This window comes from Odocoileus virginianus, chromosome 31, assembly GCF_023699985.2.
Source record: "Odocoileus virginianus isolate 20LAN1187 ecotype Illinois chromosome 31, Ovbor_1.2, whole genome shotgun sequence".
NCBI lineage: Eukaryota > Metazoa > Chordata > Mammalia > Artiodactyla > Cervidae > Odocoileus > Odocoileus virginianus.
In genome coordinates, this window is record NC_069704.1 from 19,967,155 (window position 1) to 19,986,865 (window position 19,711).

The 19,711-nt window shown below is 39.3% G+C and overlaps 1 protein-coding gene across 1 annotated transcript in view; it reads left to right on the plus strand.

The window, feature by feature from the left end:
* The window catches only part of GRIN3A (glutamate ionotropic receptor NMDA type subunit 3A), a 203,343-nt gene that overhangs the window by 63,901 nt on the left and 119,731 nt on the right, over positions 1-19,711 (plus strand). Inside the window, exon 3 of the mRNA XM_070459357.1 lies at positions 10,093-11,140. Within this exon, the coding sequence (XP_070315458.1) occupies positions 10,093-11,140 (1,048 nt within the window). The remainder of the gene's footprint in view (positions 1-10,092; positions 11,141-19,711) is intronic.

The following is a 19,711-nucleotide window of genomic DNA, read 5'->3' on the forward strand; positions in this document are numbered from 1 at the left end:
TAAACCCACATACTGGAAACTATAAGAATACTGGGGGAAAGGGAAATAATCTAGAACCTGCAGAAGAGAGTCACAATGAGAGTAATTTAGGGAATAAAAGGCTTTATGAAAAAGTCTAAGAATTCAGAAAAACTACACACTTGGATTAAAGTACAAATATAGACTATGCATAGCTAATAATTCATACAACATGAGGTCTATGGAGGTTGTAAAAAAAATCAGTTTTTTAAAAGACATAAGACTATCCAAAGAGCATATACTTCAGGGGCTCTTCAATGATAAAAAGCAGGGGGAAAACTATATTAATTGTGAACCTGTGACAAGTGAAAAAGTGTAGAATTTAGGATGATTTTTTGATTGGAAGATTCATTGCATGAGTGTAGATAAGAATAACATGAAGAAAAGATGGGGTTTCTGAACATCAATGGATCTCTTCCCAACTCTTCTCCACTCCTTCCAGAAAAAGAAGAAAGGGAAACTTTAAAAATACTCCTTTGACTCGTTCTAAAAGAGCTTTATTGAGTTTTTTTCTGCTATGCTCAATAGATCTGGAACTAAATTTAAAATAATCAAGAAATATATATTTAGAGTCAGTGCATAAGAGCAAGTAAACCTGATAAGAATTAGGTGATGCTGATGCAAAGGGAGCTGGGGAGAATATCACTAGCATTAACATAGCCAAATATTTCTAATCAGGCAAAGCAAAATATCAAAATTATGTTCTTACAGGCTAAAAAAATTGATAGAGTTTTATGGAGGAAAAACAAATCTCTCATTCCTCTGGGAGAAAATATTAAACATGATGAGATGATCACGAGAAAGGAAATTTAGCTCATTTTTCAAGATATAAGAGAATAAGAGGATACAGAGATTTTAATGATACAAAGAAAGTTCCCAAAGGGAAAAATAAATTTTAAGGCTTTACAGAGCAAAACAGATATTACTAGATACAGACATGATTAATGGAAGGCAACTCTAATGGGAGGATAAACAAAGATAAGAGGACAATTTTAAAGGAAATGAAAAACAAATGAGACACAGACATGCAAAGAGACAAGTTGCTGTGTGAAAAAAAAAGAACAAATAGGAATAAACATATGACTTATATTCAACTGGGCATGGAAGAAGACACATAAGGAGGATGATACATTCAGGCAACATGAAGGTATTTTCATACGTCTTCAAAATGAATACTGCAAACAGCAGGATAGTTGATAGAACTAGTTCAAGACAAGAAGAGTTACAAATTTACAATGAATATAAGAACATAAGATTAAGGAAATTTTCAGGTCAGTTCAGTCACTCAGTCATGTCCGACTCCTTGTGACCCCATGGACTGCAGCACACGAGGCTTCCCTGTCCATCACCATCCTGGAGTTTACTCAAACACATTCCATTGAGTCAGTGATGCCATCCAACCATCTCATCCTCTGTCGTCCCCTTCTCCTCCCACCTTCAATCTTTCCCAGCATCAGGGTCTTTTCAAATGAGTCAGTTCTTCACATCAGGTGGCCAAGGTAATGCTGAATAAGATAGAAGAAAAATCAGGGGGCAACAGGTCCTAAAATCTTTAAGAACATGGCAACATTATTTGTAGTGGGAGATTTTTATTTATCTTTAGTAAGTTTTAGAGCAAGTTTTTAAAAAGTAAAAATAATACATGAATAGTTAATCCAATAAATTGATAAATACTGCAGTTAATATTCTATTATTAAAAAATATATGAACATAAATATTTCCTCATCCAAAAAAGTAGAAAAGAGAGAGGTGGGAGGAGATCTAGAAAGAAGGAATTAACAAAACAAAAACCCAAACTAATTGAGGAAAAATCTTAAGATTAGTATAATGATGTTCTATGCAGTTCTGTAGCAACAAATTCCTAGTAAAATATCATTTGCCAAAATGAACCCAGAGAAATGGAAAGTTTAATAGAAGAGATTAAAAAAATGATTGAAAAATTGCAGTTTTTTAGAAAGCGCCAGGTCCAGATAGTTTCACAACTTACTCTTGCAAACTCAAGTGGGAAAACAAAACACTAAACATTTTAGTTGAAATTGATCTAATACATTTCTTTTGAAAGTTACTTGCTTTCTGCATTTTTTAAGAGTACCTCTGGTCTCATTTTGAAAGTAATACAATAAAACTTCTCTCAAATGAATTATAAGGGGGAGAGTATAATGAGTTCTATAATTTACTTTTTAAATGCCCTAAATGAGTTAAAGCAATCAAGGGAGAACTTCCACAAACTCTCTAGTCCTCATCCACCCACCTATTTGCCTCAGGGTTCTGTATTTTCTCTGCCTTCTCCCATGGCCGTGCACCTTTCTTATCACAGCAAAGAGCATCACCCCCTCTTGCACCTTAGAGTACATCCTTTTTGCCCCTCAAGGGAACTGTCCCAGGAATTCTCTCTCTTCTATCCTACATCAACAATCTTTCTATTTTTTTAATTAACTTTATTTATTTGTTCATTTTTGGCTGTGCTGGGTCTTTGTTGCTGTGCAAACTCAGTAGTTGTGGCTCCTGGGCTCCAGAGCACATGCTCAGCTGCTGGGGCGCAGGGGTTTAGTTGCTTTGTGGCATGTGGGCTCTTCCTAGATCAAGAATCAGGAATCAAACTCTTTACCAATCTTTACCAAAGATTCTTTACCACTGAGCCACCAGGGGAGACCCAATTTTTCTATTTTTACTAGATCATTGTCATCAGCTTAAAATCCTGCACATATATATATATATATATATATATATATATATACATACATATATATATATATACAAACACACACATATATATAATATTTATGCATGTATGCTTGCTAGGTCGCTTCAGTCATGTCCGACTCTGCGACCCTCCAGACTGTAGCCCACCAAGCTCCTCTGTCCCTGGGATTCTCCAGGCAAGAATACTGGAGTTCGTTGCCATGCCCTCCTCCAGGGGATCTTCCCAACCCAGGGATCAAAGCTGCTTCTCCTGTGGCTCCTGCATTGCAGGCAGATTCTTTACCCCTGAGCCATGGGGGAAGCTCATAATATTTAGATATTTGCTTAATTTTTCCTCTCCACCACTATTCTATTTTTCTCCTCTTTATAGTGTAACTCTCTAAAGACTTATCTCCAGTTTCCTCTTTTCCATTTTCCCTTGAAGCAGTAGGCTCCAACAGTCCACTGAAATTACTCTCATGAAGTCACTGGTGACCTACATGTTTCTAAAGCCAATGGTCAGTTCTGTCCTCACTGCATTTGAGCTGTTAGAAGCATTTGACACAGATGATCAGTGTCCCCTGATTAAAATATCTCTTTTGCTTTACTCCTAGAACACCACACAGCCGACTTTATGTCTCTGGTTACTTCTTGGTTTCCTTTGCTAGTTCATTCTAACCTGCACCACCTCCAAAAGCCCTGGACTTATTCCTTGGGCTTCTCATCTACAATTACCGTTGTGATCTCAAATACTGTCTATGGAGTTTTGGCTCCCACATTGTATATTCAGTTTAGACCTCCTTCCTAAACTCCAGAATTCTCCACCTACTTACTTAGCAACTCCGTTTGGATGTCTATAAACTATCTCAAACTTAACATTAGCGCACGAACTCCTGGTGGTTCTTACCCACCTCACAACCTGATTCTTCTACAGTTTTCTTTATTACAATTAATGGCAACTCTACATTCCAATTTCTCAGGGCAAAAACCTTGGTGTCATCCTTCGCTTCCTTTTCCTAGCAACTATGTCTGAGCCTTCAGCAAATCCTGTCAGTTGTAGCTTCACAATTTATCAAGATCCAACTAATTTTTCTCACCTCTATTGCTACTCCCTCAGCTTAAACCATCATCAACTTTTGTCTGATATTTGAAACAGCTCCCTAACTGCTCTTTCTGCTTCTGCCTTGGTCTCTCGGTGGTCCATTCTCAACACGACACTGTAACAAGCCTGTTAAGATGTAGGTCATATCACTTCTCTGCTCAAAACCCACCAGTGGCTTTCCATCTCACATGGAGAAGAAACAAAGGTCCTTACGGTGACCTTCAAGATCCTATTTTCCCCACCCCCCACTCCCCCTAAGTTTCCTCTGAGTTCATCTTTAACTCCTCTGTTCCTCAAACGTACCAGACACAGTCCCTCTCAAGGACATTGGACTCCTTGCTCCCTATATAGGAATGTTCTTTACCCGGAGAGCCTCTTGGTCAGCTTATTCCCTTTACACAAATGTCATCTTCTCCTGGCCTCCCTAACCTGCAATTCCACACTACCACCACCAGCCCTGACACATCTTACATCCTTACTCTGCTCTTTTTGCTTCTGCACATTGCACTAATATCCCACTCATATTCCCCATTTATAATATTTATCCTGTCCCCTCAATAGAATAGAAGCTACACAGATCTTTATTCCTTTGTTCACTACTATATCATCTCTTAGAACCTAGAGCAGTGCCTGGCAAAATGAGTGAATAAATGATTGATTTGCTGATATGTTATTTTGTTAGCATCTTTGTTCATTTGTTTTAATAAGAAAATCTTTTAATTAGTAGGTCAAGTTTTGTATGCAAATGTGGCTTCTAAAAGCTCTTAAATACATTAAACACTGATCTTGCTTATATTTGTGAAATGTCTCAAAAACATTTTTTACACACTTTGAAGAGTTCAGATTTTATCTCAACGCCTACTCAAATAAACACACGTTCTTAATTAGTGACATCGTTGGGAACTTTTACCAAAGTAACAAGTTACCTCCATGCAGGTTAACCAATGAGCTTTATTCTTTCAAGCAGAATGATACCTTGAGAGATCTGCTGATGAAAAAAATATATATATATGTATACCTGAAATGCTTTGTTAAACACTCACTACGCACCAGATTCTCACTCATGGAGTGAGATCAAGACTCTTATCATACCATGGCAAAGATGTTGTATTAATCTTCTAAGAGGTCTCCTGATCACTATCTCCTCCTTCCTGTGTACACATAGTGCCCACTTCCCGAGGAGTATTATCAATGCAGACTTATGGTTATATCATTGCTCTACTTCGATACCTTCATGGCTCCCCTTTTCCTGTTAAATAAAATCCAGTCTCATAAAATGGACATGGGAAACATCTACAGTCCAGTTACAACCTGAATATGTTTCTATTCTGCTCTCCAATAAGATTGTTATAGTTACCATTCTTGTTAAATTTCCCACCTCCTTACCTTCCCTCATAATACTTGAACTGGAAGATCTATTGAGAATTAATAGCTAGACTGGAGGGGTAATATGATCAGCACAGAATGTAGCAGTATTATTGGTACCTGTGATCCAGGTTCTAAATTATTATTAGAGGAATTTGATATTACATTTCTCTGTTTCCCCCACAGTGCTCTATGGGCTCACATTTACCTGATACACAACCAATTACTCCAGGTCTTATTTATATGACCTTCCAACAAACCAAGTTTTATATATCCTTAGTATAGTTTGTGAATTAAATGCAACCTTGTACATTTGACCCTCTTAAAATCACTACTTTTCTTTTGGAAACTATAATACCTCCTGATTATGCCATTTTCTCCACTTCTGTTATAACTTAGCCCTTGTCACCTTAAGCCCCTTGTGAAATAAGCAGAGAGAGAGGAAGTCAGGGGAGGAAAGGAGAAGCATTCCTCACATCTGAAACTGTTCTCAGCCCGCTTCTCCTTCCAAACCGTTTCCCACTTAGCTAGCAGGAAAACAAGATCTTTCTAAAATCAAAGCTGATGGTCCTGTCCCTCCCCAGAAAAATTCTCTCAATGGCTGTTACATTCATCATAATCATAGTCCTTTTGTACTTCATTTCCCACCCTCATCTCCAGCCGTACTTCTCACCACTCATCATCAGGCAGCTTGCTCTGTCTCTGACTTTTGCACACACATCTCCCTGGGCTGACAGCATCGGTCCCTAGCTTCTCTTCCTGCTTAACTATAATTCCTTCTTCAAGATTCAGCTCTCTAAGATTTCTTTCATGTTATCTCATATTTGCCTTTGAAATCTCTCATTATTACTTCAGTTAAATTGATAACTAAGTATTGTTTCACAATGACCACATCCTGTTTAGTTAAATATTCAAACCTTTTAACATTTTTGACAACTTTCCCACGTCAAATTCTAAATAAAATCTCCTTACACATGAAAAAATACATACAATGTCAAAATCATGTGATTATTCCAATGATTGCTCCTATTTTTCTTTTAAAATATCATTTAACATGCATTTACATTTGCTATTTCAAGCAAAGGAGAGCCTGGAGCAGAAAAGGGCAAATCATTGTTAATGTGCTCTGTAGCTTAGTGACGATGAGTTAAAAAGTATATCCTTTCTATACGTACATCTTTGCTTGTCTCTCTGCATATGTTGCTATTTGGTTATGTGGCTTTTCAAGATAAACTATTTGTTTAAGTTTGGTTTCCTGTATGCTATGAAATTGCACTGAATGCCAAAGTAGTGATTATTGGTGAGAATTATATAGCAAATGGCAAACTGCCCTGAATCAATATTGTTGATTAGATAAAGTTTGTCTTCAGTGTATTTAGTATGCATATGAGATTCCTAGGGCTTCCCTGGTGACTTGGTGGTAGACGAATCTGCCTGCAATGTGGAAGATTCATGTTCAATCCCTGGGTTGGGCAGATCCGCTACAGAAGAAAGTGGCAACCCACTCCAGTATTCTTGCCTGGAGAATCCCAGGAACAGAGGAGCCTGGTGGGCTATAGTCCGTGGGGGTCACAAAGAGTTAGATACAACTGAGCAACTTAACACTTCACTTCACATGAGATTCCTAGCTTCATGGACTTCTGCCTCAGGAAGTAAAATTTCTTACAATCCCCCACCCCCACAAAAAAAGACTCAGCTCTCATACCTCCTCCTCCGAGAAGTCTTTCTTGTCACCCCTACAGTGGAATTTTCAGGTGCCCTTGCTTTCTGTTCCAGTCAATTCAGTCGCTCAATCATGTCCAAGTCTTTGTGACCCCATGGACTGCAGCACACCAGGCCTCCCTGTCCATCACCAACTCCCAGAGCTTACTCAAACTCACGTCCGTAGAGTCAGTGATGCCACCCAACCACCTCATCCTCTGTCTTCCCCTTCTCCTCCTGCCTTCAATCTTTCCCAGCATCAGGGGCTTTTTCAGTGAGTCAGTTCTTCCCATCAGGTGGCCAAAGTACTGGAGTTTCAGCTTCAGTCGGAAACTTGTCTTCAACTTCGGTCTGAAGCTTCACTTCCGGCTTCAGTCCTTCCAATGAATATTCAGGACTGATTTTCCTTTAGGATTGACTGGTTTGATCTTGCAGTCCAAAGGACTCTCAAGAGTCTTCTCCAAATGCCCCCTAATCCCGCCTCCGTCAGGGTGCTAATTACACTGGTTTAGAATTGCCTGCTTGCTTTTCGCTCTCCCCGTCATGAGACTGAGCTCCTTGAGAACAATGAGAGTGTCTTTCATCTTTACAACTCATACTAACAACAGCACCGGTGTATATTTGTATCAGTTTACCTTGCCAGTAGAGTTATTCCTGATTTTCCCTTTTTTTGTTCATCCAAGAAGAGTCCAGGGCAAAATAAAAAGGAACATGGTAGAAATCAGTTTACACAAAAGCAAGATTTCAACATTGTAATCTTTTAACTAATATATGAGTATTCAAATTTTGTTGCACATTGTCATTCCATTATAAAGAATACATGGTGAAGGTGATAATAACTAAAGCTATTAATGAGATTATTTTACTTTTTCTGTAAAACTGAAAGTAAAATAGAAATAATCTATCATAAATGGGGATTTCCTGAGACCCAGTTTCTTGGTGCCAATTCCATACTGAAACAAACACTGGAATTTCCGGTCTGGGGAATGGAAGACATTTAGATCCTGATTGATATGTCTGTCTCAGTGACAGATGAATGCCTCAGAGACAGTTAAGCCCTGTTCTTTAGCCATGGCCATGCTGAATGTTATTTAACGTCGACAAAGAGGAATACATTTTACTGGAATGATGGAGTTAATCTCTGAAAGATTCCTGAAACCCTCTTTTCTGAGATAATTTAAGTATATATTTACTCGGTGGTAGCTCTTTGTAGGTCCATCCAATTAAAAGTCTATAATCAGTAAGCCCCATATATTCTTAAAATAATGAAGATTTCTCTTTCTACAACTTTGCTTTCCTGATCACTAAATGGACCAAGTAAAATTAACCTATTTACGAATAACTATTTTATTCCTTAGGCTATATCCATGTGTGTGTGTATGTGTGTGTTAACAAATCTAATAGTAGATTGCTCATCAGAAACACAATTATAGTCATTCTTCTGTTCTACTACCTAAGTAATTATCGATTGATTAATCTGTATATTTTAATGATTTGGTTCTCTACTTCCCTAAAGAAGCAGAAAACTGTTTTAAAATGTAAGATAATGAAGACTTTTACTTGTTGCAAAATAGAATTCATTTTAAGTGGTAGAGTCCCACAAGGGAGTGCTAATGTGAATAATTACTATTATACACAATCTACCAAAATGAGCAGTTATATTGCTTTTAGTGATGGAAAGATCTTCAAATGTGATTTACATTTATATCTTTAATGAAAATTAGTACATTCTTCACACTTTCTGATTCCTCTATGTTTCTTCTGTGGCAGTGTAACTTCCTACTACTGGTATTTGCATTTGTAAATTACAGAGTAATTTGTGGCAAACAATGGATTAATGTATTTTGCTAAGGACCTAGACTTGTATCATCCAACTCTTCACAAAAATCTGCTATGTTACAGTCCACATTTCAATTTAATTTCTTTTAATTTGAAATGTGTCTTGAGTACCCTCTATGAGTTTATCATAATGCAATACTTTGTGTCTCCAACTGCAAAAGTTCTATTAAAAGACTAGGAAAATGACTGGGTATGGCCTTGATTGAAAAAATTTAAAAGACTCTAAATAATAGTTACCATATCTGGAACAACTGTTCTATGTCAAAAGGTATAGTATATACTTCACATGAATTATTTCTAACCCTTACAGCGGAAGTAATTTACAAATAAAAATGTAATTATTTCCTCTATTTTGCTGATGACAAAACTGAAGCTTAGAGTTCAGTAAATCGGTGTCCAAGGACAATGCTAGAAGGTGGGTGGACCAATATTCTAACACAGGTGTGTCTGATTTCAGACTGTGGGCTTTCCTTCTGACACAAGGCCATAATTAAGAGTACAGAGATGCCACAAACTTGTATGTTACCTCTTTTGTCTCTTCTTCCAAAACTCAAGAAAGACAGAGACTTTGACCAAGCATTTTTCTGCCTTTTCCATAGCAGAACATGTACTGACAGTGCCTTGGTTCACAGGGTTAGGAATCAGTATATCATTCAGCTGGTAATTTTCCTTTCTTTGACTTCTGGCAGAAGCTTTCTCTAGAGCCAGAGCCAATTGTTTTTCTCTAATGACTTAGAGGGAGGTTAGCCTGAGGCTGTCCTGGGAACTGCAAGTCTGTTTATCATCTTTTTCTTTGTTCCATGGATCGTATCCAACATGCAGCTTTGACTGGCCTCATGGGGACAGACATGTTGATTATTTCCACTCTGAAAGGAGAAACACTGATAACAAGATTTGGCTATTTTCTAGAATTATGAATATAATGTTAAGCAATTATTAAAGTGTATGCATACTTATTAAAACTTATTCCTTGCACCAAAGATATTTATTGAGCTGATTTATTTGCAGTTGAATGTGGTGAACAGTAGAGATATGTTAAAGGTGCTGAGAACTTCCATAGCTTGGAAAGTTGTGAGAATATATAATTAACCATTTATAACAAATTAATTAACACACCCCTTAACTGGGAATGAAGATTTGTAGTAAGGCCATGAGTCAAACACCCAGTCCAGGTGTTAGAACATGAGGATGAGATTTCATTTGCTCAATGAAATAGGACTCTTCTCCTAGAAAGATTCTAGCTTATTAATTCCTAAAGTAATTTAGGCAATGCCTTTTTTTAAATAGTTTTTTTTTATTAAGACAGAGAAGCAAAGATGGGCACTGCTTCCTGACTTTGCCCTCATGCCTCTTCCTTACTTTCTGCTTTTACTCCTCTTTGCCAGGTTTCTAGCCAACACCACTTTCAGAGGCCTCAGTGGTTCCATCAAAGTGAAAGGTTCCACTATCATCAGCTCAGAAAACAACTTTTTCATCTGGAATCTGCAAAATGACCCCATGGGAAAGCCAATGTGGACACGCTTGGGCAGCTGGCAGAGGGGGAAGATTGTCATGGACTATGGAATATGGCCAGAGCAAGCCCAGAGGCACAAAACCCACTTTCAGCACCCAAGTAAGCTACACTTGCGAGTGGTTACGCTGATAGAGCATCCATTTGTCTTCACAAGGGAGGTCGATGATGAAGGCGTGTGCCCTGCTGGCCAGCTCTGTCTAGACCCCATGACTAATGATTCTTCCATATTGGACAGCCTTTTTAGCAGCCTCCATAGCAGTAATGATACAGTGCCCATAAAATTGAAGAAGTGCTGCTATGGATATTGCATTGATCTACTGGAAAAACTAGCAGAAGACATGAACTTTGACTTTGATCTCTATATTGTTGGGGATGGCAAATATGGAGCCTGGAAAAATGGGCACTGGACTGGGCTGGTGGGTGATCTCCTGAGTGGGTCAGCCCACTTGGCAGTCACTTCCTTCAGCATCAATACTGCACGAAGCCAGGTGATAGATTTCACCAGCCCTTTCTTCTCCACCAGCTTGGGCATCTTAGTGAGGACGCGAGACACAGCAGCTCCCATCGGAGCCTTCATGTGGCCACTCCACTGGACAATGTGGCTGGGGATTTTTGTGGCTCTGCACATCACTGCCATTTTCCTCACTCTCTATGAATGGAAGAGCCCCTTTGGCATGACTCCCAAGGGGCGGAATAGAAGTAAAGTTTTCTCCTTCTCTTCAGCCTTGAATGTCTGTTATGCTCTCTTGTTTGGTAGAACAGCAGCTATCAAACCCCCAAAATGCTGGACTGGAAGGTTTCTGATGAACCTTTGGGCCATTTTCTGTATGTTTTGCCTTTCAACATACACAGCGAATTTGGCTGCTGTCATGGTAGGTGAAAAGATCTATGAAGAGCTTTCTGGAATACATGACCCTAAGGTAATACTTCTTTTTACTCTAGATTTCCTTATTGTCCATTTTAAGTCTGTATATTGTGTCTTATGCTGTAGTAGTTTATATGCTTTCATCTAACACAGAATATTCTCTGAACCATCTGTAGAGACTAATCCAAAAAGTCTGTTGCCGAATTGCACTAAATATTTCATTGCTTTATTAAATGAAACAAAAAGAGTGAGGGATGTTTTTAGGAGATTTTGTTCCAAAGAAAGTCTCATAGAAACATCTATTTGTGCAGTTTTTTATTTGCGTTAGTTAACCATCTGGCAGAATGGCTATCAGGGAATAGTCTTACAAAGTATTTTCACCCAAAGTAAAATTTCAAAAACCGATTAATTACTTCCCTTGGGAATTATTGGAAATAAATAATAAGGTCCAAATTTAAATAGTAAAGAATCCTTTTTCACCATGAAAAATTGCAAAATGCACTCAAAGTCAGAAAGCTAGAATACTCAATATGTATAGCCAAGGAATACTAAGCTAACTGATCTGGCAAGATTAACTAGGAGGAGAGCATCCTTTTGGGTAAGAAAGGCTGATCACCTTAGGGTTGGAGGAGGATGTCAACAATCACATTACAATTTCCAAGAATAGTCAAGAAAATCGTCTCTATTCTGGGCTACCTTTGATGTTCTAGACATCTGACCCTATGAAGAAAGGAGGAGGGTAGGGTTCAGGTAAGCAGGTAAAGCAGTGGTGATACTTGAGTAAAGATAACCATGTCTGTTTGGTGACAAGACCTCTTTCAGTGACTACAAGTGTGGCGAACTCGGCCAACCCAGTGGGAGTGCAGAGGAGGGGGTTGTCAGGGCTCAAAACAATAAGTCAAGGGAGTGCTACAGTCCCAGTGGGGAACAGAATGCAGATCCAGAGCAGACATGTATTCCAATCTATAGAACCCATCTACCAGAGACTGGAGAAAGCTGTAATTCAGTGAATATACCCAGGACATACTGTGTTAAAGCATCTTGAGCTAAGCTGAGCATTTCAAACTGTTAAACACCATCATGACTTCTCAAATATCCCTTTTCATATCAAATATCATAATATTGAACCCTTTACCATATATTTTTATCAAACATTTAAAATTAATTGCACAGAGAATGAACAAATAGGACATTTACTATTTTTGTTAAATGATAAGGTGGCCCAGAGGGCTAGTGGCAGCTTTAGAGAATTCTCATAGTTTGGATTAGGACATATGGTCTGTTCTGCAAACAAATGAATGTGAGAAATTTGACCCATATGCTGAAAACCTCCTTAATACATGTGAACCTCATGAAAAGATTCAGCAAACAATGGATCATTGACTGGGCAATGAATTGCATTTGCTTCTTAATGTGCAGTCAGGACTTTAGGTTATCATCTGGAATTTAATGAACACAAATAAGTTCCATAGTATAAATACATGTGTTACCCTAAAGAGAGATTTGGTGATGCTTCAGCATTCATACTGTACTGGTATTAGCAGCCTCTGTTTATTCTTTGCTCCAAGAGGTCTGTGGATCTCCCAAAAGTTTGCCATCTTAATAGAGACTTACTCAAAATTTTTTTTATGCAGTAACCTTGCAGTATGATTCTTAAATTACACATTCAACTTGGAAACTATTCAATCCAATCTAGTATAAGAGACAATATATGTGCCATTTGTTGTGAAGATTCCAGACCATTACCATATGTAAAAAGGTGAACATAATACCGACTAGAGTTTTATTAATCAAAACCAAAGATTATCAAAATTTTCATGGATGTTATGCACGAGAAACCTGAGGCAATTATCATTTTAAGGATTAAAATGAAAAGCATAACAATAAACCATACACAGCAGTAAAACAGGTTTTTTTTTTTTAAGCAAAAAGAAGCAACCATTCCATTCCCAATTCCATTCTCAATAAAAAGGTCACATTTTATAATCCTAACCCAGCCCTCCAGACAAAATAAGAGGAAATCAGTTCATTTTAATCACTCAGTCATGTCCGACTGTTTGGGACTCCATGGAGTGTAGCACACCAGGCTTCCCTGTCCATCACCAACTCCCAGAGCCTGCTCAAACTCATGTCCATCAAGTCAGTGATGCCATCCAACCATCTCATCCTCTGTCGTCCCCTTCTCCTCCTGCCTTCAATCTTTCCCAGCATCAGGGTCTTTTCAAATGAGTCAGTTCTTTGCATCAGCTGGCCAAAGTATTGGAGTTTCAGCTTCAGCATCAGTCCTTCCAGTGAATACCCAGGACTGATTTCCTTTAGGATTGACTGGTTGGATCTCCTTGCAGTCCAAGGGACTCTCAACAGTCTTCTCCAAAACCGCAGTTCAAAAGCATCAATTCCTCAGTGCTCAGCCTTCTTTATGGTCCAACTCTCACATACATCCATGACTACTGGAAAAAAACATAACTTTGACTGGACAGACCTTTGTCAGCAAAGGTCTCCTTTTTAATACGTTGTCTAGGTTTAATATGCTGTGAGAGGAAATGGACCATGTCAACTTTGTGTTACATTTACTAAGGTCTTAATGAAGTGGACAAACCTAAATCTAAAACATTTTCAATTTTAGATAATAAATGAATTTTCACTGTTTCCCAAAAATGTATGTCTCTTTCCTAATGTTGTTTAAAGTCTCTCACTTCTTTTCCATATAAAAACACCTAGATTATTTGATTAAGAAATACCCAACATCTGAACTTTTGGTGAATAAAATTGGTGACAGAATTGTTCCGTTTTCATCCAAATGTGTGGTATTATGCAGATGACATAACGACCTCATCTTCCCAATGACAGGCATAATCAAAACAATTTCCATACATTTCAGTCACTCAGCATTCATTCTTAAGTATATTCTACTCACTCACATGAGCTCTTTTCTCTTCTAACAATGCTCAATTCTTTGAGTGATTCTTTTTTCTTTTTTACACTAAATGATGTGGAAAATGCAGAAGTAGAAAAATAGAGGAGAAAGGATTTTTTAAAAAAGATTAAAAGACAAAGGAAAACAACTTAGAAAGTTATAATTGTTGGTAGGATTGAAAATTGGTATAGCCACTATTGAAAACAGTCAGAAGGTCCTCAAAAAACTAAAAGTTGAACTATAAAAGAAAAAGGTATAAGCATGCCAAAGTTTAGAAACAAATAAAACACATCAAATTTCAAAGAAAGGGTAATTGCCTTCAATTGAAGGCTTAATTAATAAGATCATAGCATCTGGTCCCATCACTTCATGGCAAATAGATGGGGAAACAGTGGAAATGGTAACAAACTTTCTTTGGGGTTGCTCCAAAATCACTGCAGATGGTGACTGCAGCTATGAAATTAAAAGACACTTGCCCCTTGGAAGAAAAGTTATGACCTACCTAGACAACATATTAAAAAGCAGAGACATTACTTTGCCAACAAAGGTCCATCTAGTCAAAGCTATGGTTTTTCCAGTAGTTATGTATGGATGTGAGAGTTGGACCATAAAGAAAGCTGAGCACCAAAGAACTGATGCTTCTGAACTGTGGTATTGGAGAAGACTCTTGAGAGTCCCTTGGACAGCAAGGAGATCCAACCAGTCCATCCTAAAGAAGATCAGTCCTGAATATTCATTGGAAGGACTGTTGCTGAAGTTGAAACTCCAATACTTTGGCCACCCAATGAGAAGAACTGACTCATTTGAAAAGACCCTGATGCTGGGAAAGATTGAAGGCAGGAGGAGAAGGGGACAACAGAGGATAAGGTGGTTGGATGGTATCACCAACTCAATGGACATCAGTTTGAGTAAACTTTGGGAGTTGGTGATGGACAAGGAGGCCTGGCGTGCCACAGTCATTGGGGTCACAAAGAGTCGGACACGACTGAGTGACTGAATTGACTGACTAATTAATAAGATAAACTGTGTTCTTATTCTTGAAGAAGACTTGAAATTTAAATATCTGCATCAAAGAAGAAAGAATGGACATTCCAAGAAAAAGAACAGAACAAACTATTTGGAGGTAGAACATATAAGGCACAATCAGGATATCTTGAAGAGTTCACTTTAGCCACAGCATGAAAGGAAGGAGAAGATCTAAGTCTGAAAAATAACTTGATTGAGATATCAGAGGATCATTGACATCGGGCTAGAGATCCACTGACATTTTTGAACAGTGGAATAGCACAAAGAAGCAGAATCCATTTAGCATGGTTGTTTCCGCAGTAGCAATTAAACACAATTAGAAGAGAAAGACAGTGTTGGAGCTGGAGAAAGAGTTGGAGTTATAGATATTGTCACTGATAGAAAGAAAAGTCAAGAAACATTGTGGTGACCAGATCAGTTGTTATTGAGTCGCTAAGTCGGGTCTAACTCTTTTGTGACCCCATGGATGTAGCCCACCAGGCTCCTCTGTCCATGGGATTTTCCAGGCAAGAATACTGAAGTAGGTTGCCACATCCTTCTCCAGGGGATCTTTCTGACTCAGGGGTCAAACCCGTGTCTCCTGCATTGGCAGGCAGAGTCTTTACACCTGAGCCACCTGGGAAGCCCAACTAGATCAGTAGTTATCTGTTTGGTTATCCACTCAGGACGCGGCAATTAACTGGATGTGAGAGTCAGCAGAGAGCCACACGTGCCAAGTTGCAGGCCTGAGTGTATAAAATGATGGTGCCATTCAGGAAAGCAGAAAAGGCAGTTCATGAACTAGAAATTATGCTGATCAGCTCAGTTTCATACTTTGCACTTTAATATGTGTTGGGCATCCAGGTGAAATCCAGCAGGCACTGGGAAATATGGAACCAGATTTCAGGAGTGACATCGACACTGGTGGGAATCCGAGGCCGAGAGGTGACACTGTGTATTAAAGCGCTGTGGGGAGTCTGAGATCCCCAAGGGAGAAGGCAGTAGGGAGAGAAATTGCTGCTCTAGGAGAAGCAGCAGGCATAAAGCTGGCATGTGGTTTTGCGGAGAGATGAGGTGGGAGTTGAGGAGATAGAAGTACCTTGAAGCAAAATCATGCAGGCTCTTGAATGCCTCTCTGTAGACTAAATTTTAACTGCTTGAGATGAAGACTGATATTATCCCATCTACTAAGGTGGTTATAGAGAGGACAAACTGGATCAGTGTCCAGTCCAAACCCTGAGAATTAGCATGTAGGTGTGTATTTTAATGTTTGATGAAACTGGGTTTATGTGGTTTACTTTTTTCTAATACTTTTCAAACTTCCATTTTCATAGCATTTTGTTCTGAGGAGTGAAAACGTATCATTTACATGGAAGCCACAGATCTGTTGTAGTCCTGGGATGTTTGTTTTTCCATTGTAATGTGAAACTCTCCTAATACTGAAAGAGAGGTGATTTATATGGAGTGTTGTTCACACTCTGAGGTTTCTTCCACCCCCCTTACTCATGGTCTGTCTCATTTTCATCTCTGTCACCTACTGGGTATCAGAACAATTCTCATTGTACTATGTTGCCATTTTTATCCCGTTTTCCCACAGCTCATTTAATTCACCTCAGGCAAATTTCCTGGTGCTTCCACATTAATGCTCTTAAACACCTGCCTCCTTCCATTCTCTAACTCTTCTTTAGTTATCTTAGGATAACCTCCCCATGTCTCCTCTATAATTGTATGCCTGAAAACTTTGAGAATAACAACTCCCAGACTTCCCTAGAAGCATTTTATTAAGAAATATGTTCCTAGGAAATGATGTCCTCAGCTCTTAGAGGCCATCTAAGCAATCTCAGTCTAAAAACCCAATTCCTAAGAGTTCCATCTACCGTTTCCTTAAAACTACTTTTCTGTTACATAAAATATTTTAAAGTATAGAAATAGCATTTTCTTATTTTTGTGTAAATAGTATCTATTTCTAGTCCCCAAAATTGGCTATTTTTTTTTTTAATGTATCGGTCTTGGATTCTAAACAATAACTTATAAAATATTCCTATGGGAAATGTGTTTGGATGAAAATCTGTTGACTTAAAAAGTAAGATTTATGATCTGTATTTATACTCAATCCATCAGCAAATTGAGTCCTGGCTGCACAAGCGTCTGTAACCATGGTATTAGATAACTTACAATGACTGAAATAGCCCATTTTTCTCCTTGGTCATAACTGTTTAGCATGCTGGCTATACATTTAACACAGGTAATAAACTGTTAAGCATTAAGAATGTGAACATTTTATCACCATTTCAGAGCTGAGATTCACTGGCTTCAACCAAACACTTTGAATCAGAAGTAAAATTAAATGCAAAATGCTGCACAGGACAGGCCAATTTATGATTCACTACGAGTCACAGCGGCCAAGGCAGGTCGGAATGCTTTTTTTTTTTTTTTTTCCTGACAGGGGGTCATAGGGAAGAAATAATCTTGTTGCTGGCTGCTCCTACAGATAACCCCAAGGGAGAGGGACTGCCCTGCTGTGCAAATGAAATTCAAGAGAATAGTTCTGTCCTCCCTTAGCGAAACTAGTTTTGCCAGAATAATTTGCTTTATACTAAAAGTAATATATGTAGCTTCTCATTCTCTCCCACCAACTCTTTTGGGAAGCAAGCTCCATGCTTCAAAGCAGGTGGGCTCTTGAAGCATGAGACCATGAAAGCAAGAATTTATGAGTAATACATTTCATAGAGCTTATATGGGTATTTCTCCATCATAAAACTAGCACCATCCATTATAGGCAGTGCAGAAAATAGTGTAGACAGATGGAAGCCAGTGCTCATTGCCTCATCATCAAAAGTCATTTCCTCTTAGCCTTTTGAGGTGATTGACATGTGAAAAAAATGCAGTATTACTTTTATCCAGTAAGGTCTTCATCTGGATCTATGGTCAAAGGAAAAAACCTGGGCATCCTTAGAACATTCCAGCCACTGACATTCAGCCTGCTGAGGTATAAGAGATGAGAATATCACTTCATAAAGCATAAGGTACACTGGAAAATAAAGCCCTGCCTCCTCTCATAGAGTTGAATTAACATAGTTGAAAGGATACGTGAGCAGTCAAAATGAACTATTTGATGATTTTATTGTACTTTATAGTTCTTCTTTTCCAGCTTCTCTTATAAAATGCCCCCTGTAGCCCTGTGTCTCTAACATATTTAAAAAGTCGTGAGGGAGGAGCCAAGATGGTGGAGGAATAGGACGGGGAGACCACTTTCTCCCCTACAAATTCATCGAAAGAATTTGAACGCTGAGCAAATTTCAAAAAACAACTTCTGATCGCTAGCAGAGGACATCAGGCGCCCAGAAAAGCAGTCCATTGTCTTCGAACGGAGGTAGGACAAAATATAAAAGATAAAAAGGGAGGCAAAAGAGCTACGGACGGAGACCCGTCCCGGGAAGGGAGTCTTAATAGAGGAAGTTTCCAATCACCAGGAAACCCTCGCACTGGCGGGACTGGGGTAAGTTTTCGGCAATCTAACTGGGAGGAAAAATTAAACAAGGCCCACAGATTACATGCCTAAAAGCAACTCTCAGCAGAAAAGTACCCCAGACGCCCGTACCTGCCAGCAACAAGTGGGGGCGGAACGGAGAGGAGCGGGCGGCATTGCTTAGGTTAAGGACCGACCCGAAGACCCTGAGAGCAATCGGAGGGAGCTTTTTTAAACTGTGGGATAGCAAGGGTCAAAATTAACTGGCCCGAACACACTGCCGGTGGTTCGCAAAACAAAGGGACTGAGAAACTTGAGAAGAGCCGGCCCATCCCCGCTGGAGGTAGGAGGCATGGGGGAAGGGAAAAGGGCAAACTCGGCCCCTGAGAAGCCACCCCCTCCCACACTGCAAACAGACCACCGGTTCCTATCTGAAGACTTCCTGAGACCCGACTGGCGGCGCGCACTGGAGCTGCGGAAGGAAAAAGCGCGCCGTACCCGGGGAGAGTACGCCCAAGCCCCTGGCTGCCTGAACCGCTCAGGCCGGGGAAGGCACAAAACGCAGGCGCAACCGAATCCGCGCTTCTGTGGAGTACCCGAAAACTGGAACCGCACTCAACGCAGGGCCCGCTCCATATAGAGCAGCCGGGAGCCTGAGCGGTGTAGACGGGGAAAGCACTGACACCCGTGAGCGGGGCAAACCCAGTGTGGCCGGAACACGGTGAGTGCTATCCACACAGAGTGGTATCTGTCTGCAGCGCCCCACCCTCCCCGTAGCAGGACTGAACTGAACTAGCGAACCTAAATAAGAGATCACCTCCGCCCGCCTGTGTCAGGGCGGAAATTAGACGGCAAACAGAAGCCAAATAAACAAAGGGAACCGCTTCAGGAAGGACTGGTACAACAGATTAAAATACCTGAAGGTAACACCGACTACACCGGAAGGGGCCTACAGATATTGAGAAGTGTAAGCTGGAAAGAGGAGCTATCTGAAATTGAACTGAACCTACACTGACCGCAACAACTCCAGAGAAATTCCTGGATACATATGTATATTTTTTTTAATTTAAAAAAAAAATTTTTTTTCTTCCCTTTTTTTTTACTTTTTATTTTTTCTCTTTTATTTTCTTTTAAAATTTCCTATTAATCCCCCATTACTCCTCAACTTTCATTTTCATATATTTTTACGATTTTTTTAATTAGGAAAAAAAATTTTTTTCTTGTTTTTCTCTCCT